Source organism: Pterocles gutturalis, unplaced genomic scaffold (genome assembly GCF_000699245.1).
Source record: "Pterocles gutturalis isolate BGI_N339 unplaced genomic scaffold, ASM69924v1 scaffold53233, whole genome shotgun sequence".
NCBI classification, from domain to species: Eukaryota; Metazoa; Chordata; class Aves; order Pterocliformes; family Pteroclidae; genus Pterocles; species Pterocles gutturalis.
The window spans coordinates 7,826-27,929 of record NW_010125098.1 but is presented as its reverse complement, the minus strand read 5'-3'; the positions used below and the strand labels follow the sequence as shown (position 1 = coordinate 27,929).

The window sequence follows — 20,104 nt, the reverse complement described above, 5'->3', positions numbered from 1 at the left end:
TCTTAGTACTATTTGCCTCTCTAATCAGTATTTTGCACTGCTACTCCAAATACAGTATTTTGGAATACCTTCTAGCACTTCAGCAGTTTTAGAGTCCGCCCAAAACATTCTCCATTGTTTTTTTCTCAAGTAATATAAAATGCAGCAGTTTCCTTGTTCTGAAGGCCTTCCTTTTAGATCTCTGCATGGATTAGTCTTCTGTTATTTTCATTTGCCTCAGCTAGTATCACGAATCCTATTTAAAAACCTTCTCTTTATCAGAGAAGCTGGTGATGTGGAAAAAATAAGTTGTGCACTGAAAGCTCCAAGGTCCTTTATAGAATTTTTTGTGGTGTTAGTCCAGTTTATCCCTTTAGCTGTCTTTTTTTTGCCTAAAAGGCACACTTTCAAAGCTGCTGAGCTTTTTCGCATGTGTTGTAACACAGTCTTTCATTGCATGACAAAGCTGCTGCTTGGTTTGCAAACTGTAATTTCTCCTGAGTATTATAGCATAGGTTCTTTTTTTTTTTTTTTTTTTTTTTTAATCTTGCTAGCAGTGCTGAGCCATGAGATCAGTTGAGCCAGTAGACATCAGAATGAGATGCATTAAAATTCTCACAACCATGAAACATACATTTAGTTATAATAGTGGTTGTACAGTATTATATGCAGTTACTTTGGAACAAAGGTGAAAGAGATGGTTTAATACTCTTGATACACATTTAATCAGCCAAAATGCTGTTCTACTCCAATATACCCTATTAAATTAGTTTAATGATAATAGTTATGCAATGTAGAATGATGGAAAAATCAAAGTAACAGAGCCTTGAAAGTTGTCTTAAAATAATATTACTCAAGTTATTAACCATATACAGAAATAAAGGATCAAACCAGACTTCTGGTAGAATACTGTCAAAAATAACAGATCTTTGAAAATCACATGTGTCTAGAAATTGCTGACAGGAACTTTACTTTGGTGAAGGATTGTATTTATGAATATGCCGAGATTATGCAAGGATAATACCGTACAGACGTTTCACAGGTTTATGGGTATTGTTCCTGAGCCAATCATACAGAAGCAACTAGATGCAGTGCATTTCTGAGAGGTGAAAAATACAATGGGTGAGGTTTGTCTGCAGTAGAAAATAGTTTTAGCTCTGCAGCCATGTTCTGTCTTTCCTTGATCCTCTGGGTATGCACCTGCTGTGGTTTCAAGTGGTTTAGGCTTCACAGGCAAAACTGGCAAGGCTGAACCAGTGACTCCCTAGTTTACAGTTGCAGGCTGCATGAGTGCTGGGGAGTTCCTACGGTGCAGTCCAAACCCAACGTTTCTGTGTGAGAGCCTGTTTGGAAGGTCTGGAGGTCGCTGCAAAAACACATGGCCCCTTTGTGAGTGGATGCTGTTGCTTCCAAGGGGACAGATTCCTCATGGAACTCTGATCAGTGGGAAAGGAGGAATTTTCTGATTAATAAACTAGAGAAAAATTTAAGAGGAAATGAGTGGAATTTCCTGCAATCTGGTCAGGAGCAGGGTATTACCCAACATGTATGTTCACATTTTGCCTTTCCAAACTTAGATTATTTGATTTTGTATCATGGATTTCTCCTACTTTCTTTATAAATAGATACATTTTATGGATAGAATAAAAGGGGAATTTAAAAACAAATGAAAGGCTAGGTTTCTCCTGTTGAGAGAGCTGTTAGCGCTTGTAAGATAATTTGGGTCATTTCTGAAGCTTAAACTATAGATCTCCTTATTGTATGCTTTAAATACTAGTCATCTTAATGGCTTATTAAGCTAATATATGTATGAAAGTATAAAGGTTGCATTATTCTCAGTTAATGTAATGCAGTTTTAGAGACAAATTTATTACAGTACTCAATATAATGAAGTCAGCAGGGTCTCCTCCCCTTTGCTGAGACTAATTCACACACAGAAAAGGAATCGATGGGTATTTTATTCTGCCCCAGGTGAAGAGCTACATTAGAGACTCAAATAGCGTTAGAGACAGTGTAGCTGACTCCATTGTCACCAGCCATGTCAGCATCACTGAGTGTCAAACCAAGGTTTTACCACCGTGTGCAAGACTCCTCTTAGCAAGAAAAATGGTAACTTGGCATGCTGTATAACATTGACCATCATCCATCTTGCTACTAGAAGAAAATACTTCTCACATTTTGACTCTACTAGATGTCTCGTGTTTTAACCAGGACATGCTGTTCTAGCCTGTCTGCCAAACTCCTCATGAAATTACATGGAATTCACCTTGGCTAAGATGAAGGCATTTAAATAAATTAAACAAATCCATGGTGTTTGCATGCTTTAATGAATTTAAATGATCTTTATGGATTACATTTTATCTAAATGAAGATTGCCTGATAAAGATGTGCAGAATGAGTCCCTGAGTTACTGCCCAGATACTGATATCTCTGGTATACTGAGTAATGACTGACATTTGGCATTGTTTTCTGTGGCATTATCCCTGAGATACACAATTTCAGCTTAGGTAACTACATTTCCATGAAATGATTGTTAGAGACTGCTCAGAAACTTTGCTTGTTTAGAAGTCATGATTTATTTATGTGTTTATTTATTTTGCTTGGTGTGCCAGACACTAGGAACTAACAGCTTTGAAACTGTTCCCAGTGTGAAAATAAGGTCTTCAAAAAATGATTCTCTGGCTCTGCTGATTAGCTGAACATTGTATGTGTTTAGCAGACTGGGAGAAAGAGAATTGACTTGCAACAACTTTCATATTATGAAAATATTAAAAAAAGACATACTCTATGTTTCTGGGATTAACTTTAACTCATCTCTGTCACTTTCACAGATACATTTGGATACATCTCTTTTCATTTGGAAGCTTGGGCTGATAACAGAATCATTTACTGTTGTTTAAAGTTTCAAAGCAGGAGGTTGGTAGTGGTCACTTGATTTTTAGTGCTCTGTTTTAAGTAGCATTAAGTAGCAATGCCTCTGAACATACGCACAAAAACAAAGTAGTTTGCCCTGATCAGACATATCGTAATGAATGTCAAATTAATTTGCAATATTAATATACTCCTGGAGTTACAGTTTTATTCATTCAGAGCTCTGGATACATTGCTGACAGTCCTCATGATTTAATTGTGCAGAACTCATGATTAGAAATTTCAAGGAGAACAAGCCATGCTGATTATCCAAAAATAACTTTCAGTGTTAACTGTGGGGAAATACTGGAATGAAACTTTTCTCACAGAAAGCAGAGGTAGCTGCATATTTATGCAGTGGTGCCTCTTTACATTTGATTTTTCTTTGTTCACTTACCTGTGTGAGAATGAGGGCTCAGACATGAAAAACAGTAGCTTCTCTTTTCTGTTACTACGTAACACTATAGAATTGATTCTTTTTAAAATATACTATGCTCCTTATTTCTTTGAATTACTGGGAATCTTATTTTGCCCTCCCCAAGATTTAGTTTTGAAATATTTAATAGAAAAAATAGAGTTTTTCTCCAGTCCTTACAAGGTAAACATACTTGTAGAACTTGCTTGAATTGATTAAACAGGGCTTGCTTATATGGTCCTGATGAGAAGAGAGGTCAGGCAAGAAAGAGTGGGGAATAATTAAAGCAGTAGTTCTACTCTTGCTGCCATAAGAAGCTTCTTATTTTGGAGATGGAACATTTCATGACAGAATGAAGTAATTCTAGTCTGCATATGCTTTAATTTACACCAGGTATATAAGCCTCATAGCAATCGTAGGGATATGCAGGTGTTACACTTCCAGTTTTCTGTGTGCGTGGAAAGTGATGTCCTGGCATACAGCTTCTTTAATTCAACTGTTACTTAATACTGTGGGAACAGTGAGGTCCTCCTATCTGCTGTGCCTGGGTGAACTGAGAAATCTCTTTAGATTGCAGATATACTGTAGCACATTTGAGAGATATTGCAGACTTTTGGTTTGCAGACTACTGTGCTAAGACAGTGCTGGGTTGTATATGTGCTGTGTGCACGTACAGGTGTGTGTGTGTGTATACCTATGTGGAGTCACGTGCTCAAGTAATCATCAGACTTGCCACTGGAAGATGAGTCACAAAGATAAGGTACTTCTGTCATCTAGCATCCTGTTGATGGATGGGGGAACTGAAGACACGGTTCCTTTCTAAGAATGGCACAATTATGCCTGCTTCTTTATATATATTAATAAAATCATAAACCCAACAACATTACCACCATTTCTATTTTAATGCAAGTAGTTCCTTGAGTGGCTGAGCTAATGAGTTCTACTTCTTTATAGATCAGTGTTTTGTGGGTGGATGCCTTAGTGTTTAATAAAGTAGAAACATTTCCTGCAGTTGAGGCGTTAGTGGTGGCTCTATTCACTCTGGATTATCCAAAATCTAATTGGAATAAAGTTCACTTTGAACACTTTTCGCTTAATGAATACACTAAGTTGTAATAATCTCTTAAGAAGCTTTTTTAACTTTAGTACAATGGATATGGATACTGTGCTGACACTTCACAGTTGACAGCTCACCTCTTGCCATCTAGTAGAAGCAAATTGACATGGGAAGAGACTATGAAGAATAACTGCAAATTGTCTGCCATTTGAAAACTGTAACATAACAGAACAAATCATAAAAATAGATTTATTTTGTGAACAAAAACAATAGTTTCATTAGTAGTTTAAATAACAGTGAGTGATAATGGATTTTTTTTGCAGAAGGAATACCTAAATGTTAATTTAGTAGAGATTAGCAATAAAGTGTTGCTGTGCTGATTTCCAGTGTGGGAAGGATGACAATCTGTAGAAAATATGAGAATGAAGAGTGAGAAATCACAAAACAAATCATGCTAATTTATATTAATTTAAAATTTTATTCCTTTTGGTGCTGTTCATGTTTGGTTTGTATTAACTTTCTACAAATAAGACATTTTATAGTTATAGTAGTTCAACATTAAATGCTTTTTAAGATGCATATTAATGCATTTGAAGGCACACTGGTGATTAACAAATATTTTTGTCTCTCTGGCCTTGCTCCTTGTGGCTGTGTCTTCATCAGGGAGAAGAAAATGTGTGTTTAACTACATCTTAGTTCACCTGTAGCAACTAAGACCAGGTAAAATCCTCATTAAGACGAAGTCAGTTTGTAGTTTTAAGCCAAGTTAGCAGCTCTGAGTAAACTCTTGTCCCTCTGAGCCCTGATGTTGTTGGCTAACAAAACTGCAGACTGTTTTTCTTGTCATCTGATTAATCGTGTCTATTTTTCACTCTGTCAGGCATCAGTAACTTTGGGTGTCTAAACAGTGAAAGTCCTCTCATAAATTAGTTACCATCAGTCAAGAATGCAATTATATTTGCATGGGGAGTAGGTAGCCTTCTTTATGCAGTACTTTTTCTCAAACAGCTGAAATTAAGGAGTTTTGTAAATATGGAGTTCAACTTTGAATCATTTAGGTACTCAAAACTTCCATTAAAGCAGGTTCTCAAGCTTCATTGTCTCATAGTGCCTTCTTCAGTAGAAGGATTTTGTTAACACATAATGACTAAGTATAAAAAATCCTAGCATGGATTAGGTAGCTATAGTTTTCATAGATGTTCAGTGATGATGATTGGATTTCAGGTCAGTCAACTTCTTGTATAATGTTGGGTATCTATTGATAATGGCTTTGGGAGGACTGATTAGAATTCAGTCTGATTTTAAAAGCAAGCATTGGAAAATGCATAGATGTCAGGTCTGTGCTGGAGCACAGGCTGTACTTGCCTCTGGTTGAGGCATGTTGCAGATTTCTAGTTCCAGGACCTAAAGTGAGGGCTGTGCCCCCTTAGGTAATCCATGAGTTCCCATTTTTTGTTCTAGTGAAGAACAAAAATATGAGTCAAAACCTCTTGTGTTTCTTGCAAGATCCAGTTATGATTTTGATTAGTGTTTTCATCATGAACTGATGAAGAGAAAGTAACTTTATCTTTTGCAATCCTGGTATAATTTCAGTGTATGACCAAGGAGAAAATAGTGCTGAAATATTAAGGTGGCTGCTTACTTACATGAAGATAATTTGAAAATTTGATGCTTATTGATTGCGGTAATTTCAGTTGTGGATTCTGTGGTGGCCATAGATTAAGTCTGTTGATATTTCAGTGCTTGGATGAAAACCTGCAAGTACTAAAAGTGCTGTTTGAAAGGCAATTTGAGTTATTTTAGTGGGGGAAAGTTTATTGGCTGACAGTCTAAAAATGAGTCAGCTTTATTAACAACCACTCTTGAATATATCCATTAAAAGTTGATATTTCATTTGGAGAAAGCTACACTTTAAACAGTAAAGTATGCAGACTCTTTTCAGAAGATGAGAGCCTGGAAACTGGCTTGCTGTCACCACAGATAACTAATGATTTTTTTGTAGACCCTTTCACCATTTGCTTATGCAGGCAATTGAGGCTTGTTGTCTGTGAGGTACTCTGAAACCTTTAAAAACCACCCAAGCACTATATAACACAATGTATTCTAATTTTCCCCTCCCCATTTCTATCTTTCTGTAAGGTAGAAAAAATGGGCATGGGTTTCTAGAGACCAAAAAAAGGTCTGAAAATATTCTACTCAGCTTTTGATTTAGTTTTTTCTATACTGAATGAAAATTTGCGTTCAGAGAGTCAGCAGAAACATGGTTTAAGCCTATAAAGTAAATTAAGGTTTAACATAATGATATTCATAGAATCATAGAATCATAAAGGTTGGAAACGACCTCAAGGATCATCAAGTCCAACCGACTATTTAAATTGTTTTCTTTCATAATATTTGTTAGAATTGCTTGAAGTTTGCCTACTGAATAGATTAGAGAGGGGTACTCTTACACTAACGTACTGGCATCTCAGTACTTTTTCAGTATTATCTCTATGACCTGCTCTATTCCTGGTCTGCCAAGAATATTTCTTTCTTTAGGACCTAAGTCTTTGCATGTGTCACATTTGTAGCTTTGCATAAAATAGTTTGCCTGCTTTCTAGCTGCATTTGTGTTCAGCCGCAGGTGAGATTGCACCAATAAAACAGTGGAGATCTGTATTTTTGTTTTCTTGCTAGCATCAAGTCCATTCCTTTCTTAGGCTGCTATGGAGGTCAGATGAGATGCTGGGGTGCTAGATATTTTTTTGAAATGAGCTCCACAAGAAAGAATAGAGAGAGAGAGGAGGAGATGGGAAAAAGTGAAGCAGCTAGAATAGGAAGATCTCCTACTCTCACAGCATGATCAAAGAGATGTTTAGCTGTGTCTGAACTACAGTGGTGTATCGTGGTCCCTTGATTGTCCAGACTCGGCAGTTACTGGGAAATGCTCCCTCTCTGTTTCACCTGCATGGCTTAGTTTCCTTTCTGTGCAGTCAAAATTTGGAGCGTCAGAGAACTTTTGAGTAAGGCCCACATCTTGCTGCATGGTGGAAGCATGTGGCAGCTGAAATGTGCACCTGGAACTGCAGTTTTGGAGATACTTTTGCATACCAGGGATAGATGTGTGGGCTGCAGACTGCCTGGTTATTGAATAATATAGAAAACTCAAAATCCTTTCTTTCAAATGCAATTATTCAGATCAATGCCAAGAAGAAGAGACTGAGAGAAGCTGTGAGAAGGATGTGGTTTTTGTTTTTAAGAAAAGAAGAGTCTGGGAATATGTCTGAGATAGAATGGGAAGATGGAACTAATTAAGATTTATGTGCAGTGCTGCACATTCAGAGAAGGAACCCCTAGATTAAAAGCTGAAAGGGGAAAGGTTCTGCAATGTAATGAACTGTGTCTTGAGTTATGCATAGCACAATGGGCTTGTGAAGCTAAAGCATGCCTCTAAGCTCTCCCATAATAACTCTAATTAGTAGGCTCACCAAAGGGCAGAATTTGGTCTTGTATATTTATTTCATTGTAATACAGTTCAGATGTAGAAATTTAAAAATAGCTTTCTATTTTGAAGATGAAGAAATCATATTCCTCATTTCCTGAACGGTAGAGATGCTCTATTATAGTTGCATTTGCAGCAAAACTTTGCCTGTAAAAGAATCTAGTTATTTCCATGGCTCATCTTGACAGAAAAAAAATAATTCTGAGTACAACTTATACTTTCTCTCACAGTTTTTGGGCTATAAAAAGTCCACTTTAGGCAAAAAGATGCTGAGGTCCAAGCTAGGCTGTTGCTTACTAGTAAGTTGAACAAGTGTTTGGTTTATCCACTACCTCTGAATATTAGGCTGAGGTACCTAGGCTTGACTATACAAAAAAAAGGCTGCTAATTCCTTCCATGCTCCTGTTTTCCAACTTGGAAGCAATAAAGTTTTTCATCCTTGTAAAGTCATTTGAGGTCTTGTATCTATGACAGTTCAAGTAGTAATTATCAGTAATCCTGAACAGAGAGGAAAATAAAAAGGCTTAGAAGCACTGTATTTCTTCTTTTTTTTTTTTTTTTTTAAATAATGGATTCTGATTTTATTTGCATAGCCAAATGATTTATTTCTGTACACACTGTCTGACAGAGATCCCTGTATAATATTGTCAAGTAATGAAATCTAAAGACACTATGGGTTATTGTTTTGGTATGCAATGTTCAATGTAAAGTGGTTTCGTGCAGAAAAATGAAATGAGACACAGATGATTCATTTACACATTTATTTACTATCCTGCTTATTCTATCAGACTGAAATGGAGAACAATGCATTTATTTTACAGACATTTGACATAAATTAAACAGATATTTTGATGTTGAACAATTGTACAGACTACAACATGCATATTAATATGTAGATTGGTGCAGAAATATTTAGTTGATCAGCAAATTCTAGTATGACAAAAATAATAATCACATTTCCTTTTTTATGAAGTTGAAATGCAGCTGATATGGAGACATTGATACGAATACCACTAAATGTGAGAAGTTATTAGTCTAATGGAATCAGATGGTTAGCTGAAAAAATAAAGCTATTGTCAAACAGTCTTATCTACAAAAAGAAATTAAATCAAAATGTTTCTAACAGATACAATAATAATGAAAAAAAGCATGTTTGATGCAATTACCATTGCAAAATGCCCTATTATTCCCCTGCCCCACCCCCAAATACAAACAATGCATGAAGCAAAAGCAGCATATTTTCCCACAAAATGTCTGGGGGCATTTTGTAAAGGCAGATGAATGAGATTAGACAAGACATCACATATGCTTTTATCTCCTAGTGACAGTTCTTTTTAAGAAAGATATGTTGTTAATATAGCATTTTATGATGAAATGTTGCTAATTCTGTAAAATTGATAGTGAAGACACTGCTATCGCGCCAAGAGAACTTGAAAAAATACCGTTGTGCTTTTTTTGTTTGCAGCATTCAGAGCATTCACAGAGGAATACAAAGTAAAGTTCATTAAACTCAATAAAATTAATAATAGTCATGCTACAGTATCTATGAAACTAACACAGTGATAACTTATAAACATGAATTAGTACATATTTTTAGTTGATATTTACAGTGATCTTAAAGCAATAGACTGTATTCAACGCTCACGTTCGTTGTACACTAATCCTTCCATGTTTCAGCTTATCAGCATAGCTCCTTTGACTTTTGAAAGAGTTACATACGTAAAACTCTGCATAACTCTTTGAAAATTGAGAGGTATAAATCCAGAACTCTGCATCCTAGCAGAAGTACCCATGATTGTCCCTGACTGTTTTTTTTCTTTTTTTCATTTTGTAATATGTGTTAGAAACTGTTCCTTTTTGCCTAAAGCTATAATATATTGCTCCATTCCTTGGTTTTATACAGGCAGAATTCCAATTGGCTTTCTGCTTAAGGACTTCAAGAACAGGCATAAATGTTGCGTATTCTGAACCTCCCCTGAGAGATGCTATCTGAGCAAAACATAGAGCAAAAATACCAGTATAAGACACATGTCCTTCACCTTGAAATTGTTAAAAAAAGATAAGGAATGGGCTTTTTGTTTCTTCCATAACCTTTTACAAGATATGTCCTAGACATCAGAGCAACTAAGCACATGATCAAAACCCTGCTAGCTCCCCAATTTAAATGAATTTCAACTGATGATCCAAATGGAAAGGTATCTAGGCAAGGTAGATCGTCACAAAATACTCAAGCTGGGCTTCTGATCCTCCATCACTTCTTAGCCATTTGCACACACCCATTTGCTTTTATTCATACCAATATAAACTAAGAGTTACTGTTAAGTGAAACAGGGCTATTTGCAGTCAGTTTAATCATTCCACTGATTTAATGATTTTGGAGTTAGAGTCGATGTAGGGCTCTCTGTACTGTCTTAATCAAATCTAACACCAACTTTAGAGTAAATTGACTTTAGAAATATTCAGTATTTTAAGAGTGTGTTCCAAACTGTAAACCACAACTATCCAAGGGTTAGCAAGAATTTATGTGATTCCACCTGGATTAAGCTGGAGAATACACTGGGGACAGTTTCATCTTTGACTATGTATATTTTTATGCAGTACCACTGATGACAATAGCAAAATTTGCTCGAGTAAGGGATTTAGCCAAGACCACATGGGCTGGAGGTAATCACCATTGCAGAGATAGTCTATGTCTATATTAGCAAGTAGTACAACACTATAGAAGCTGATTTGTTGAGGAAAACAGTTTTTGCTGACAATTTATACAGCGTGTATCAGGGGTACTTTTTTGGACCAGCTCTAGCCTAGTACCAAGGCCTGAGTGCTTCATACTGGTTGCACCACAGGAGGTACCCCCATGGAACAAATTTTCTGGTTCACCTTCATCTAAAAGTAATCCAGTTTGCATGGTCCAGTATTGCTCTGTGATGTGAACCAAAGCACGGGAAGCGGGGATAGCAGAGAGATTCACGTCAAGAGAGCTCTTCCAATTTCCACCAAGATGCCAGTGTAAACATAGCCACAGACTTCCAGATTTAGAAGTGTACATTACTCCTGCTGATGTTAAGTATGTATTTGAATACTTATTTGAGGTAAAAAAAAAATTAACCTAATGAAATTAATTACCCAAACTGCGCTTAGATTCAGGGTTTACATTAACCAAAGGGCTACAGTCAATATCTAAGGTAACGACATGTCACCGTTCTGTTAGGTTCACAGGCATAATTAGGATAATCTTATATTTTTGAATTAAATGTTAGCTAATGGCATGTTCTTGAGCTGCTTTTAATTAAAATGAGCAATAATATTTGTGTGCTACTTCCTTGTTTTACAGTGGGATCCATCTGGATCTGTGTTAGGTATCATAAAAGAAAATTAAATAGCAGTCAATAATAACTATAAGGTATCGCTGCTGTTTTGGAAGAAATCTCCATTGCACTGAGGGGTAATATTTCTTAAATATCATAACACAGATTTAAAAAAAATTATTTAAACATGAAACAGAACAAATAAAAAGTATGTTACTCCACCTGCAGATGTCATACAGTGTATGATTACTGAACAAGAAACCATCACATGATGCAAACAATTTTGTCTCTGCCTGCCACTCACCTAAGCTTTCTTCATTAAGGAAACTGGTAGAGTAGCTGCAAAGGATTTGGCTCTCAGAACACCTGATCAGTTTTAGAATGTGAAAGCATTTCAACTGGAGTTTAAACTGAGTACCACTAAATAATAAAAATGTATCGGAAAAGAGACAAATATTCACACTTATACTGATGACTCTCTTAATAGCATTTAGCAGTCAACTGCCTTTACAAAAGCTCTTGCAAAAGCATTGAACAAATGCACTGAAACATCTTGCAGATTGAGGGGGGCACTGGAGGAGTCAGAGCATCTGAAAACTAGAAAACATGAAGCTGTGAGATGGTATGGCTGCAACAATAACAGAGAGAAATGACACTCAGTTCTTCTTGCTCCTTGGTTCAAGTGCAATAGTCCAGCTGGCCATTTGCACCAGACTACTGAAATGCTTTCCTGATAAAGAAGACACACCTTCATCTTGTTTGGTAGGTTGTGCTCTAACTATTCCCAAGAAAAAGAGAAAACTGGTGTTTGGAGGGCAATGGGAAGAAATCCAAAGATCAACAAGGATAAGAACACACAGTATCTTACTTTTCAAGAAAGTCTTCTGAAAAACGATTACAGATGAGGCAGGCAAGTGCGTAATAACATCACTGAAAACATCAGTAGAGAGCTGTTGGTTCTAGGATAAAAATTAAGATGGAGTGGGACTGGAATTAAACCTTTTGCTACTGGCATTTTTACCTCACTAAGTGTAAACAAGGACTATTTTATACGTTTTTTTATATCTCTTATTTATATAGCATATTAAATGCCTTGTTTACTTACAGTTTTCTGCCTTTCTTCCCCCTCTGCTGTTTTTGCATTTCTTGCTTCATCTCTGCTGGATACTTTGAAAAAAACCCATATTTCTTGCATTTTTTTTTGCTTTAAAAATATTTTCTGCATGATCAAAATGTCAGACTTTATTTTCTTTCTAAGTGATTCAAAAATTATATGAATGAAAAAAAAACAGTCAGGTTTTTTACCTGACATTTTTACCAGGCTGACTGTATTTGCAATAGGGCTTGAAAAAGGCAACTGGCTTTGTACTGGACTATGGTTTAGAGATGAGGTTGAAGAAGTTAATTAAATAATTTGAAGGTAAAGCTTGCTTCAAACAGATCTAAGGAAACAGAAGCTCAGTCTACGTGTAAATCTACATGTAAAACATGTAGGGAAGAGACCTACTTTGAAAAGAACTAGTTGTTTTTCAAGGAATAACAATACATTGCCCAGTGTTACCTGTTAGGAAGAAGCTCAAAAAGCCAATTGTAATTTTGATTTATATAAGTTATAGTCAAAAATATAATTTTCTGTACACACTTTTGGTTATGTAATATTGTGTTAAAAAGGTCTTCAAGTCCGTTGCTCTAGTGTTAGATCAGATATCACCTCTCTAACATCACTAGTGTTTGAATTTTGAGACCAATTTTCAAGTGAGGACACAGTGCATTAGACTGCTGCATTAGCACAGAGGCTCCTATGTAATGAAGCATTAAAAGGCCTTTTGTGTTTTTATTTTAAAAAGTGTATTTTATATAAATTCTGTAGTGCAATAACTTCCTACACCGTGTTACATTCTTTACATTATATGCTTCCCCTGTAAACAGCTTTCCTGTAACAACTTCCGTTGCAGTTTGTGCGATATATTATTCACCCCCCCCCCCCCCCGCCCCGATTTGGATTAATGTGACTATTTACTCAAAAATTGTTCTGATTACTCTGTGAACATCTTTTAAATGTGTACATTTGGTTTCATCATTGAAAATTAAAACTTTGATTCAGGATTCTGTAGTTGGTATAAAATATAAAAAATAGATTGATTTCAAAGCTATCTCCCTGAACAATCTTCATTTTCCAGTGACAGGAAGAGTCAGACCTCTTTCAGGTGCACAGTGAAGTAACTTCATCTTAAGACTCCTTAAGTTGTGTTGAAATTCCACAACTGTTGGAGACTGACTCCAGAACTCAAAAACCACCCTCCCCTTGCTGTGTTGAATGGGTAATAAGTCTGAAATGGCTTCAAAGATGTAGAAAAACAGACTCAGGTAATTTTGCATAATTTGTTACATAGCAATTAATGATGAATGAAGTGATCCTGGACTGCACTTCTTGCACGTGTTGTACTGGAATGAAGGCTAGGTCCAGCCCTGCAACTGATCAAGTAAATGTTTTGGTCAGGAATTATACATGAGCTAGGTATTCAGGACTGGATTGTATGTATGCAGTCAAGACTGGAAAAACCTGATAGCTAAACCTGTGGTTCTGGAAATAATATTCAGCATAGCCAAAGTTATATAATGAAATGATACCAAAAGCACTTCTAAAGCTTGATCCTTTTGCTTCCAAGATTTCAAAAAAATACAACATCTGTTAATAAAGAGAATTGCATTTCCTTTGCTTGTACAATTTCAAAATAAATGTGCTTCTCTGAGAGCGTTTAAAATATGGCAGTCAATAAGGGCCTGGTCTTCTCATCTGATTTATATAGTGAAAGCTCCTGTTGATTTCAATGAAGAGAGAGAGACTCTTGCCATCCTCATTTATGTTTCAGTCAGTCCCTTTTTTCGTCAGACTCCCATTGGTTTTAGGGGAAATTCATCTGCCTAAGGATTGAGTCTTTGTTTTTACCACTATTGAATTTTTATCGATTTTAATAGGGCAGAATCAGGTTTGCATAAAGTTTAGCTCAGGAGAGCTGAAGGAAACAAATCTCTGCTCCTGCAGTATGTTCCCTATGGCTGGACTCCTCCCTTTCCACCAAGTGGCACAGATCTGAGGGGTCTTTTCCAAAGCGTTAAGGGTCACCTGGAAGAAAAAGCACACAGAAGGAACACGACACAGACCTCGGTCTTGCCAGAACATCATCATTATCTTGAATGGGATTTTTCGGTGGATCCAGAGCATGGGGTCAGGTCCTATTTGGTCTTAATTTGGTCTTCATTAGTTCACTAGGATGTAAAGGCAGATTGAACAGGCCCATGTGATTTCATGAAATTGTACATAGAAAATACAGACCAACACTTTAGGCATATAAAAATTGACTGGCATTTAGTTTTAGTCACTGAAAATATCTAGGAAGAAAAACATAAAAATAAATATAGAAGATTAATGACTATAAAATACTCAAAGAGCTAAGTTTTGGAACAGTGAGACACAACGAGTGAAAAATGTTAATCAGAATGCCATATAAATAGGTAAAACTGAATACAGCAACAAGTTGCAATGAACTGCAAATAAGGACAAAAAAATTGATTTTTATTTCGAGAATTAATGACCAGACATTGTTTGAAAAAATAACGTTATATTCCCAGTTTCTCAAATGACTGGAGAGACACCTCAATGTTACCTTGTTACGGAAATAAAAAAACTTATGGAAATATATATTTATTTTTTAAAACAAAACAAAACAAAACAAAACAAAACAAAACAAAACACAAAACCCAAAGGATTGTGCTGTGCTCCTTGTTTGGCCCAGCCACCAGAATCCGTATTTCAGGGCTTTTCAAACTTGCGTCTTTTCTGTGGGTCAGGCTTGAGTGAGGTCTGTGGCACTGGCCCAGCCATTTCAAGCAGAGGGCAATATTGCAACAAAAATGCTTGTTCTTTTTATGTTAAATGTATTAAAAGCCTGACTTCTACTCATTTAAGTGACAGAATATGACATACAAGTAAAAATTAAGCTAGGCCCACTATAGGAAGTAGAAGCCCGCTGTTACAAACCACATATTAGTTCGTCTAAAGTGCTTTTAAGGCTTCTGTTCTTGCTGTCTTTGTGTCTTTGAAATGTTTGCTGTTACAGCGCTGACCTAGAAGACATTTGCTCCCTTCTGTGCATGGGAAAGTGAGAAGCCCAGTCTCAGGCAACAAGCCCATGGAGCAGTGGGGAACTGATGCTAGAATTTCCAAACACCTCCTCAGACTTTTAACTGCCGGACCCTCTGGCTATTTGCTGTGAGGCTGGACTGCTGCTCTTAGGAAACTTTGTAAGGGAGTATCCAATTTCAGCAGAAACAGAGGACAGCAAAAAACCCCCGGTATTCTGTTTTCCTAAAAACCTATTGGTGCTGAATAAAAAATTAACAGCTTTTTTTCAGACAATGGCTAGAGGGGTACTTTGTAATGAAGACTTTGCTTCAGCATCTTTCTTTTACAAAGCTGGAGAATATCAGAGAAACCAAAGATGCTTTGACAGGTGTCAACAGAGCAACTGACATTTCCCTATATTTAAGTATAGGGGAAAGCCTATACTCCGCTTTTGGAACAGCCATGGGAGGATGGGTTGAGGCAAAGCTGGTGAGTCAGGTGATACCTTCTGTCAGGCCAAATGATTGAACTGAAAAACACAGACAAGCTCCTGGGCATGGAAGACCTGGGGCAAGTCACAAGTACTTGAAGCCTGTTTTTTCTAGCTATATGATGGTTTGTGATAATAAAAGGTACTGCCTCCCCAAACAAAGCTTGTGTCCTTACACCATCACAGCTTCAACAACATTGCCATTATTGAAGTATGGGCACAGCATGTAAAGAAGAGGGGAAGAGAGCTCAGAGATCATGGAGAAGCAAATATCATTAAATCAAAAGAAAAAAAGAACATATTAAGAGATTGAGAACTTTCGGATATGTCTATATAGCCATTTGGCACTATTTATTGCCACAGAAATAACTCTTTTTTTAGTTTTATAATGGAACATTTTTTGTCTTAGGTATGAAATGTTGGCAGTTTTCTACAAAAATATCAAATGCTTCAAGTTCTGGTCATTAAATCTTTGCTTTTCCTCAGAGGATCATTAATTAAACTGACAAACACAGTAACTAAAGTTATGCAAAAAAACTATCATGATTTACAGCACAAATAAACTAAAATACTGTAGTCCTTAATTAACAGATATACTCATGAGCTTTTTAACAGAAAGCAAGATACATGAGATGCTTTAAGTAGAAGTTGCAATTTTGCAACATACGTCTGTACAAAACCTCCAGGCAGCACGCTGTGAAGGAAGTACCTGTGTCCCAGGAAATGCTTTTTCCATAAATCCTTGTTAACAGTAGCTTTCCCCCCAACCCCAAACTATTTACAAATATATGCATTTTGCAAGCTCAGAGCACCTTGTTTCACATCTTTATGAATGCATGCATTGACATTTCATCCTTTCATGTGCAAATTCTAAAATTCATTGTAACCAAGAAACCAAAAAAAGTTAAAAGAGTTCAAAATCTGTCTACAATCATAAGTGAAAGGATCAAAAATGTCAGATGTTGCAGAACACTGGCTCCTAACAGAGCTCTCTTTATTTTATTCACTGTTCTTGAGTCATTTTTTCCCCATTTTTTTCAGTTTGTTATAAAAAGCAGTCTTTTTTTTTTTTTTTAATTAAACAGTATTTAAACTAAACAACTCTTCATGCCATGCAAAAATAACATTTTATGCACTTTTGTTTTTGAGGCTTTCCATGTTTTAGTTCATAGGCATTACTAACTGTGTTTTAAGAAAAGGTATTTTTATTGCTTTTGTAACTAGTCACATACTAGTTTCACGTGTGGGACAGTAACCAGTTTCTCCAGGACTTGAATGAATTTCTGGGGCAAATAAATGGTTTTCCATTTTGTGACCTTCTTCATTACTGTCTTTCTTTACCTCACCCACAGCATGGTAAATGTCTTGGGTACAGTTGTGGCTCATGCTTTTGGGTGAAGAGCTGACCTGTGGCTCCCCTGTTAAATGGTTACCATCACTGCGTTTATCCCCACAGCAATTTGTCTTGATATCCTGTTGCTTTTCATGTTTTATACCATGTAACTCCATAAACTCTTCTTCTTCTCCAGTGTCTATTTCAGTGAAGCTCCTCCTCTCTTTTGAAGGGAAAGAGAAAATCTTTTGTTTGGGAAAGAGAGGGGATGATTTTTTCACAGGTCCCTGACAAAGTGCTGATGCGTCAGCACCAAATAAAGGTCGTTCACCTTGGGGTGAATTTTCTTCCAGGAGGATGGTGCTGATGTGCTGAGGGGTGGCCTGTGTGAAGTCTGCTCCTGCTGTTACTGGCAGTGGCCTTGCAGTGCTTGGTGGAGTTTGTGGAGCACCACCTCTATTGTCTTTAAAATTAACTTTAAGGGATCTAGATTTTAATGGGTTGCTACCTTTCAGGGAACTTTTGGGGCTTTCCATGCTGGTATCTAAATGCAAATGACCATGCAAAACAGTTTGGGATCCACTGCCATCACTGAGAACAGCTCTGTCAATTGGATTGTAGTCAAAGGTGATATCCGTCGGAGAAAACATTCTGTCTTTTGTGAATGGTATAAACTGAGAACTCCTGACTCTTTGGTTGTCTTCCAGGTTAACAGAATCAGCTGGAAATCTCATTTGCAAGTGAGAGCCAGGAAACAGAGGAAGGGGAGACCTCTCCGTTTCTGTGAAGTCAGTTGCACAACTGGCAAAACTATCGATACTGGATGTGCTTCTCATGTCTGTTATGATGTCTGTAGGTCCGGTTGGCAACAGATCTCTCTGACCTGTAACTTCTTCCATTTCTATTTCTTCTTCATACACAGGTGGCTTTGCTGACTGGTCTTGGTAACCAGCATTAAGATTAGGCTGAGACTGAGTTTTAGTAATTTCATTATACAACATCTCCAGTTTTTGGGCACTGAGATGCTGTGGGCTGGAGGATGCTGCAGCATTGTTTAATTGCTCATGGGAGTCTTGTTGACTAACTTCTTGGTATTTGTTCTCATAAGACTTGTTTGAGCTTGTTTCAGACATTGTCCTTCTGGCCCATTTCCACCGGCTTGGGGACAGGTGGTTGTCATCAGATGTCTCCTTTAGATTACCTGCTTCTTCAGGCTTACCTGAATCTACTGCTACATCTATCATTTCCATACTGCGAGCAAAGGCATCTTTCAGGTTCATGGAGACAATACTGCCATTTCTTTTAGCTCGCTCAAGTGCTTCTCTCCTCTTAATTGCCTTTTCCTGTCTTTTCTGCTCCTTGTAAAATTCTGAGAAATTGTTCACAATAATTGGTATGGGCAGGGCTATGACCAGCACTCCAGCGATACAGCAGAGTCCTCCAACTATTTTACCTAATAATGTCTTAGGATAAATGTCACCATACCCTACAGTAGTCATAGTGATTGTTGCCCACCAGAATGATGCAGGGATACTGGTAAATTTTGTAGCATCCTCATCCTTTTCAGCAAAAAATACAAGACTCGAAAATATCATTATTCCCATGGCTAAAAATAATATCAACAATCCCAATTCATTGTAACTCCTCCTGAGCGTAAAACCTAAAGACTGAAGGCCTGTTGAATGCCTGGCGAGCTTAAGAATCCTTAGGATCCTCATAATACGAAATATCTGAACCACACGTCTGACGTTTTGGAACTGCAGGACACTTTTATTGGACTCCGTGAGGAAAATGGTGACATAGTATGGCAAGATAGCCAGTAAGTCAATGACATTTAACGGGCCTTTGAAGAACTTCCACTTATTTGGTGAGGACAGAAAACGCAAAAGGTACTCCATGGTAAACCAAGCAATACACACAGCTTCAACGTGTGCTAGCTGAGGGTTGTCATTTGGCTGCCCAAACTCATCTATTTCTTGAAGCTCTGGCAGTGTGTTAAGAGACAAAGCAATAGTGGACAGTACGATGAACAGAATGGACACAATGGCCAAAATCTGTAAAACAAAATAAACAATGTTTTGGTTAGACTGATACAAGTGTATTTGTCAGGGCTTGCTTAAATCCTTTCAAATGTGCATGTGTCAATAAACTCGGAATGGTGGAAGCTGTTTTGCCTTCTGCATTCATTATTTTGTTTTAATATTTTGATTTTTGCACAGAGAGGAGACATTAGAATCATCTTAAACACGGTCAGAACCTGATGGTTTTACAGCCTGCAGTAAACCAATTAATTTCAGAAAGCAAGCCATGACTGGTCTTACAATTTTTAAATTACAATGGGGGGTGATATGTATTATTGCAAGTTACCAAGTGAAGAATATGAAGTTCCTGCTAACATACAGAACATTATTAGTTTTCTGCATTAAGTGTAATTATGTAAAACTTTACACAGTGCAGAGAGGTGACCAGGAATTACCATAGGTAAGATGTCAATTTACTGCTACCTAGTGCACACTTTCCTAAATTATGAGCCAAAAGTCAAAGTTAAGAAAAACAAAAAAGAAGCATTGTTCAGAAGACTAGCCTTGCTGAATTGTAATGTCTAGATAAATTCCAGGTGCTACAAGAATTGAAGGTACTGGCCCTGAATTAGTTTGAGAGAGCAAGATGTTAAAAAGTAAGCAGTAGTTTGAAGGTGAACCCAGGTTCTCATCATGATTAAAATGTGTAAGCAGACGAATGCTTCCTAGAAATAAGGTTTCAGTTTCTGTTTCAGAAGGTAAGTTTTCTGTCATTCATTTTTATAAAGTTCAGGCACCTCTGTACCTCACAGCTTTTCATTTTTCCTGGAATAGCTAGTCATTGTCATTAGCAGAACCAGTATTATGAGAAAAGAAATGAATCTGTCAGAGAACCTAATGGTTTTACTACAAAGTTCAGTTATTCATACTCTAATATGGGCATCTTTGAGATAATGTGCAGTGTCAAAGTGATGCAAAAAATAT

General features: G+C 36.9%; 1 protein-coding gene across 1 annotated transcript; it reads right to left on the bottom strand.

Annotated features, from left to right (window-relative positions):
* Positions 1–16,990: 16,990 nt before the first annotated feature.
* KCNB2 (potassium voltage-gated channel, Shab-related subfamily, member 2) lies at positions 16,991–19,153 on the bottom strand (the record flags this gene model as incomplete). Its single annotated transcript, XM_010078415.1, has 1 exon — positions 16,991–19,153. A coding segment is annotated over one exon (2,163 nt), but the record flags the coding sequence as incomplete, so codon positions are not given.
* Positions 19,154–20,104: the final 951 nt, after the last annotated feature.